This window comes from Oryx dammah, unplaced genomic scaffold (assembly GCF_014754425.2).
Source record: "Oryx dammah isolate SB20612 unplaced genomic scaffold, SCBI_Odam_1.1 HiC_scaffold_21, whole genome shotgun sequence".
Taxonomy (NCBI): Eukaryota; Metazoa; Chordata; class Mammalia; order Artiodactyla; family Bovidae; genus Oryx; species Oryx dammah.
In genome coordinates, this window is record NW_024070205.1 from 45,569,820 (window position 1) to 45,577,208 (window position 7,389).

Here is a 7,389-nt window from a genome sequence, read left to right on the forward strand (position 1 = left end):
CTAATCTTCTTATGTTTGTCCTTTACTCAAAAATTTTTGTTATACCAAACAGTACTGCAATGAATATTTTGTTGATAAATGTTTGAGTACTGTACACATTCTTGATTTTTCATGGGGATGAATTCTGTGGAGTGGTATTACTGGTCCAAGGGCAGGTATGGTGTAAAGCTTTGATGTGTATTGCAAAAAGGCCTTCTAGAAACTGGGTCCCTGATAAGTCAAGGGTTTTTTTCAGCCAGACTATATAAATATTTATGTGCCTGCACAGTGAAAGCTCATAAGTCAAAAGCCCATTTTATGTATTAAGTATCTTGCCAATATAAAAATACTAATTCCTAACTTAAAAATGGGCAAGAGACATGAACAGAGATTATAAAAGCAAAAAGCGCAAGGGGATGATTAACATATAAAAGCATGTTCAACCTCATTAGTAATCAAATAACACAAAGTAATAAAATATAATTTCTTACCTCTTATTTTTCCAAAAGTTTTTAATTTACTGAATTTTATAAGGGTATAAAGTGCTGAGATGAATAATCACATTTAAGATAGCATAATCCTATTAATTGGTATGATTAATTATCCCAATAATTAATTAATTAGGATAATAATTACTTAGGATAATCATATTGAGGAGAATAAGAATTGCTGTGCCATTTCTGGAAAGCAATTTGAAAGAGTTCAAATAATTTAACCCAGTAAGTATATTCTAGAACTTCAGCCTAAAGAGATAATGAGAATTTCAATACAAGACTGCTTATTCTTGCATTGGTTGCAATAGTGAAAAATTGGAAAAAAAAAATCTAAATATCTAAAAAATAAGGGTGTGAAATATTTCACCTTAAATACGTTGTTGGTTTTAGTGAACATATATTTTTCTTATATAAGGAAACTATATAGTTAAGATGTTACTTTTTTATGTTTATTTGTAAAAGCATAGAAACTTTACAAAAGTTTTTAATAAGTGATCTAGTACATCTGTTTGAAAGAAGGTCATATCTCATACTATATAAATATATATAAATGCAAAATATGTAAATATAAAGTGAAAGTTTATATTTATAGTCATGTCCGATTTTTGGGGACCCCATGAACTGTATAGTCCAAGGACTTCTCCAGGCCAGAATACTGGAGTGGGTAGCTATTCTCTTCTCCAGGGGATCATCCCAACTGAGGGATTGAATCCAGGTCTCCTGCACTGCAGATGGATTCTTTACTAGCTGAGCCAACAGGAAATATAAGTTTCTTTTAAAAATCTCTGAGTGAGAAAGACTTTCAAACAGATCCTGGGTTGTAAAAATGTCCATATTATTTTTGAATGAAAAGGGAAACCATACTATTAAGTAGTATGTGTAGCATGGTGTTTTTGTTTGCTTAAATGCTTGAAAATATGCATATTGTGTATGTGTGTGTGTGTGTGTTAGTCACTTAGTCGTATCCGACTCTTTGTGACCCCCTGGACTGTAGCCCACCAGGCTCCTCTGTCCATGGGATTTTCCAGGCAAGAGTGCTATAGTGGGTTCCATTCCCTTCTCCAGGGGATCTTCCTGACCCAGAGATTGAACCTGGATCTCCTGCACTGCAGGCAAATTCTTTACCATCTGAACCTCCAGGGAAGCCCATGTTTGTATAATCATGGTAAAAAGTCTGGAAAGATATTAAAATTATTTGCGGTGATAGGACTAAAGATATAGAAAGTACTTTCTCAAAAGAAGTTACATCTGGGCATTAAATCATCATCTTTTTATTATTATTACACTTTCAGATTTCATTGTCAGTGTTTTAACTGTCACTTCTGTTTTGGTGACAGCTTGCCAGATGAACCTTCCCTCTTGCTCCCTGCTGTCCATCTTCAGTATATAAAATCAAACTCATCTTTCTTTTTAAACATATAACCAGTACTTCTTAAAGCACTTATCAGCTGTAATAATATTTGCTCTGTGTCATTTAATAATATTTGCTCAGTTTCAAAATCTTAGGGTTGTCCTCTTTTCTTTCTAACATCCAGCTGGATCCTTCTTTTTCAAAGGCTGAAGAAAAACAATCAAGACATCTATACCTATCTAAATCCTGTTTCTTTCTCTGTCTTATTTCTTGCTCTCCTTTTTTCCTATCACCAACATCCTAATTTAATATTTCATCTTTCAGGTGTGAATCTTTTCATTCTTTATGCATCCTCTACTAGGTTCATCAATTTTAAATCCTTGTTTTATATTTCCACACTCCTACTGTCCTAAAAAACCAGTAACAAAACTTTAATGGCTCCACATTTCCAGCAGCATACAAGTCAATGAATTCAAGGTGCAGATAAAGACAAATATCATATGACATCATTTAATCATCTTTTTTAAAAAATGATACAAATGAACTGATTTACAAATCAGAAATAGAGTCACAGACATAGAAAACAAACTTAAGTTGCCAAAAGGGTTAGCGGGGAAAGTAGGGTAGGGATATAAGCTAGGTGTTGGGGATTAACATATACACACTGCTGCTGCTGCTGCTGCTAAGTCGCTTCAGTTGTATCCGACTCTGTGCTCCCCAAAGGCAACAGCCCACCAGGCTCCCCCGTCCCTGGGAGTCTCCAGGCAAGAACACTGGAGTGGGTTGCCATTTCCTTTTCCAAGGCATGAAAGTGAAAAGTGAAAGTGAAGTCGCTCAGTCATGTCTGACTCTCAGTGACCCCATGGACTGCAGCCCACCAGGCTCCTCTGTCCATGGGGTTTTCCAGGCAAGAATACTGGAGTGGGATGCCATTGCCTATATAAAATAACAAGGACCTACTGTATAGCACAGGGAAATATACTCAATATCTTGTGATAACCTATAAGGGAAAAGAATCTGAAAAGAATCTATATATAATATATATGTGTATATAACTGAGTCACTTTGCAGTACCATTGAAATTAATACAATAAATTATACCTCAATTAAAAATGAATAGATCAACTTAAATGTCAGTAGAGATCTGTTTAAGTAAATTATGGTACATATATATAATGGAAAAGATAAGCAACCTATTCAAAACAAAATTCACTTCTACATGTGAAATGGAAAAATCTTCAAGATACATTACTCAGTAAAATCAAGATATATTAAGCAAGAAAAAAAGTACACGTTGTGGTATGACACAGTTTTTAGTATGCTGCCAGTCGTGTGGTGTGTGTGTGTAAATGAATTCAGTCATTGCACAGGAAACCAGTAATAGCAATTGCCTAAAGGCAGTGAGGAAGTAAGAGCGACTCACTTTTCTGTCTTGTCTTTTGTAACTCTTGAATTTAGGTACATGGATCACCTGTTAAAAATATTATATAAGTTTTGCAGACCTAAACCCACTTTTGCACATTGATTAGAGGTTATTTTTTGTTCCAGTGTATAAATAATTTTGTTTCAGTGTATAAAGTTTGAGATTAAAGGTAGTTTGTTTTAACACAGTAGTATTAAAACAAGCATTTAATCTTCAGATTCCTGGGCTGTATAAATCCAGTTCTGTGGACAGTCTTTCTACAACCAAGATCAAACCTTTAGTACCTGCCAGAGCCAGTGGGCTGAGCAAGAAGCCATCAAGCATCCATAAGAGAAATCATCACAATGCTGAGAACAAGCCAGGACTGCAGATCAAAATCAATGAACTCTGGAAAAATTTTGTATTTAAAAAGTGAGTTACCGTGTTACTGATTCTAAAATAGGATAAATCATTTTTTTTCTATAATCTCAATTCCTGTCTCCTCTTTCTGTTTTCACATGAATCAGTTTCTTTTTCCTCTTACCCTAAGAGCTTTAATTTCCTCTGGTCCCTGTAACTGACTTTGTAAGAATATGTAGTCTCAGTTTCTGTATCTTCTTTTTAGTGAAAAGGTGGCCAACTGGAAACCTCAGTTCTAAGCCTGGCTTTGGGGTCTCTATGTTGTTAAGCAAACTACTTTTCCAGGGCTTAAGTGGCTCAGCTTTTTTTCCTTCTAAAAGTTGTTTCAGACTTGAGAATGGAAAGATAATACTGTATGGTTACTTCTGGACTTAAGGCAGTTTGTTTCCCTAAATTACCTCATCTAAAATGGGAAGAATCAATGAGTTTATGAGTTTATATGACGAATTAGCCAGATTTCTACTGTATATGGCAAACAGTGTTTTAAGAGAGTTGACCCTGCATATATCTACATTTTTTGAACTGCATTACTTCTGTTAGACAACAAAATTAACCACAGAGTAGCATGACCTTATAGTTAATTTATTTTCTTGTTCTTATTACAGCAAATGTGCCAAGAATAAAAGTAAAGAGAAAGGAGTGAGGGGAGGTGACTTAATGGGATGATAAGATTAAACTTTCAGTTCAGTTCAGTTCAGTCGCTCAGTTGTGTCTGACTCTTTGTGACCCCATGAATCACAGCACGCCAGGCCTCCCTGTCCATCAACAACTCCCGGAGTTCACTCAAACTCATGTCCATCGAGTCGGTGATGCCATCCAGCCATCTCATCCTTGGTCGTCCCCTTCTCCTCCTGCCTCCAATCCCTCCCAGCATCAGGGTCTTTTCCAATGAGTCTACTGTTCACATGAGGTGGCCAAAGATTAAACTTTACCTAGTAAATATTGTTATCACAATCAATTGAGATAGTATTAGTGGAAATACTTTGTAATAAGTGCTGGACAATTATTTTTTACTTACATTGTGTAAAGTCTAGGTTAAACCATATAGCAGCAGTTCTCAAGCTTTTTGCCTTTAGGAACACTTTATAGTCTTAAAAATTAATGAGAGCCCAAAAGTGCTTTTGTTTATGTGTGTTATATCTGTTTTTAATCTATTATTAAAAAGGTCATTTAGAAAATATTTATTTTAAAATAACAACAATCTCATTTCATCTTAAAATTGATAGTATATTTTTACAAAACTATGTTTTTCAAAACAAAAATGAGAATGACATTGTTTTACATTTTTGCACATCTTTTCTGTCCAATTTAATGTAACTGAACTGGATTCTTATATCTGCTTCTTTGATTTGTTATGCTTTGGTTGAGTTATAGGAAGAAAATCTGATCTCACATGTAAATGTACTTTAGCATAATAGCATTTTTTATTTAATTTTAATTTTTCTTCTTTTATATTACACCAAAATTCAGTATGTGGTAGTTTCTTAAAAGTTGTAATATAGGATATGAAACCATATTAATTGATTTTTATACATTACATTCCATTAGCTCATATTGTATTTTGGTGTTCATCTTTTACTCATTCATAATTTTATAACATTGATGTAAATCATTTGAAAAATGTGGACTTACTGAGTTGTGCTTATCTTTCAATTGTTGACACATTTTGTTATACAATATGTTTAAAAATCACAGCCTTGCCAGCAGTCTTTTAAGTATTGGGAAGGTGACAAGAGGCAGATATAAGTTTTCCGAAATTCTAATTTTCACTGGAAACCTTGAATTTTGTCTCTGGCAACAAATGCTGTTAGGTTTTTTTTTTTTTTCCCCTTAGAAATAATAAACAATCTCTGTTCATTTTAGAGAAGCCCTTTGCTAAATGCTTAAATTTGAATTTCCATAGTGAGACTGACTTTCTTTTTTAGTACTTTCAGTATTTCTTAAACAGTTTGGTGACACTGTGTTGATTCATTGCCAGCAGCTTTACTTATTATCAGCACAAGTGTCCTTTTTTAGATTATTGATAGAGGTGTCAGCACAGTATGAAAAGCAGATAAAGTCTAAATACTATTATGAAAATAGTTTTAAATATTACAAACCTCCCAAAAAGGTCTTGGAATAGGATTAGTTTCTATAGACATAGAACTTCCTTCCAGAAGTTGGGAGTGGGGAAGGAGTGAAAAGATAGGGCTTAAACATTTGTTCATGCTCCACCCACGCTGCTTCTCAGCCAGACTTGAGAAGGATGCTAGAAAGAAAACAACTAAAGTTTGTTTACTGAAATCATTCTACCTTAGCTAGTGTCTGTTTAGTAGTGGTGTGGTACCTACTTTGAAAGATGATTTAGAAAGCAGGAATGGGTACTAAGAAGCAAAACTCAATTTTGCAGGGTGTACTCAGGAGAATTTGATTGTGTTACATAATGAATTGGGGGAAATTATACAGTAGAGGTTCTTATCCTCTTTATATACCTCTATTTTGTCCAGGCAGATTATTCTCTAATAAACACTACCATAAAAACACCAAACTCATTTTATTATATTATGTTTTGCAGAGATTCTGAAAAGCTTCCTGCTTGTAAGAAGCCAGATCCCCTGTCTCCAGTCAAAGATAACATCCAGCTAACTCCAGAAGAAGAGGATATATTTAACAATTCTGAATGTATGCTTGTTCAGAGAGCACTATTCCAGTAAACGCAAGCAGCTGGGAGACTGTTGCCTGCAAGAGAATCTCTATCAATTTCAAGCCCTGTTTGGAAATGAGGCCATTCTGAAAGATTTGTTCTTGGATCTATGCTATTTATTTTAAATAGAAAACAATTTTTTATAATACTTTTGTAACTGTTCTTGTTTGGCTTTTTATATTTTTATAAGAAGCTAACTAGAGAAATAACTTTGGAAAATCTACTCTATGGCTTTCCCTGTGGTCCAGTGGCTAAAACTCCTTGCACCCAATGCAGGGGACCTGGGTTCGACCCTTGATCAGGAAACTAGATCCCACTTGCCACAACTAAGGGTCCCCATGCTGCAACTAGGACCCAGTGCAGCCAAAATAAAGAGTTTTAAAACAAAAATCTATTCTAAAGATTTCTATAATGTTGTCAAATACAAAGATGGTAAATGGAAAACCACAATTCTGTAATCATTTTATAATGTAAGAAATTACTATACTTTTCCATGATTTCATTTTTTTTCACCTGCCTTTCCTGTCTTTCAGGGTCGAATTGAAAATACAGTTGCTGGGATGGGAGGGAGGAGTAGTTGGAAGGGTTAAAGATCATTGCATAAATGGGACAGTGCTCTGTTATCCCTGAAGAGTTTGGTAGGTTACAGATTGGCAGTGAAGGACAATTGCTTTCAGCATCATATGAAAGTAACTACTTACATCATTCATATTCTTAAACTTCCAAAATAGCCTGTTTCTCTTGTATATCTTTTTTGAAGGGTACAAAAGACTGGTTCCAAATAGGAAAAGGAGTACATCAAGGCTGTATATTGTCACCCTGCTTATTTAACTTATATGCAGAGTACATCATGAGAAACGCTGGGCTGGAAGAAGCACAAGCTGGAATCAAGATTGTTGGGAGAAATATCAATAACCTCAGATATGCAGATGACACCACCCTTATGGCAGAAAGTGAAGAGGAACTAAAAAGCCTCTTGATGAAAGTGAAAGAGGAGATTGAAAAAGTTGGCCTAAAGCTCAACATTCAGAAAATGAAGATCATGGCATCTGGTCCCATC

At 34.8% G+C, this 7,389-nt stretch overlaps 1 protein-coding gene across 1 annotated transcript in view; it reads left to right on the forward strand.

The window, feature by feature from the left end:
- EXO1 (exonuclease 1) overlaps positions 1-7,090 on the forward strand; it is a 42,811-nt gene extending 35,721 nt beyond the window's left edge. The window contains exons 14-15 of the mRNA XM_040263576.1: positions 3,465-3,658; positions 6,201-7,090. Of these exons, the coding sequence (XP_040119510.1) occupies positions 3,465-3,658; positions 6,201-6,339 (333 nt within the window). The 3' untranslated portion in view covers positions 6,340-7,090. The remainder of the gene's footprint in view (positions 1-3,464; positions 3,659-6,200) is intronic.
- Positions 7,091-7,389: the final 299 nt, after the last annotated feature.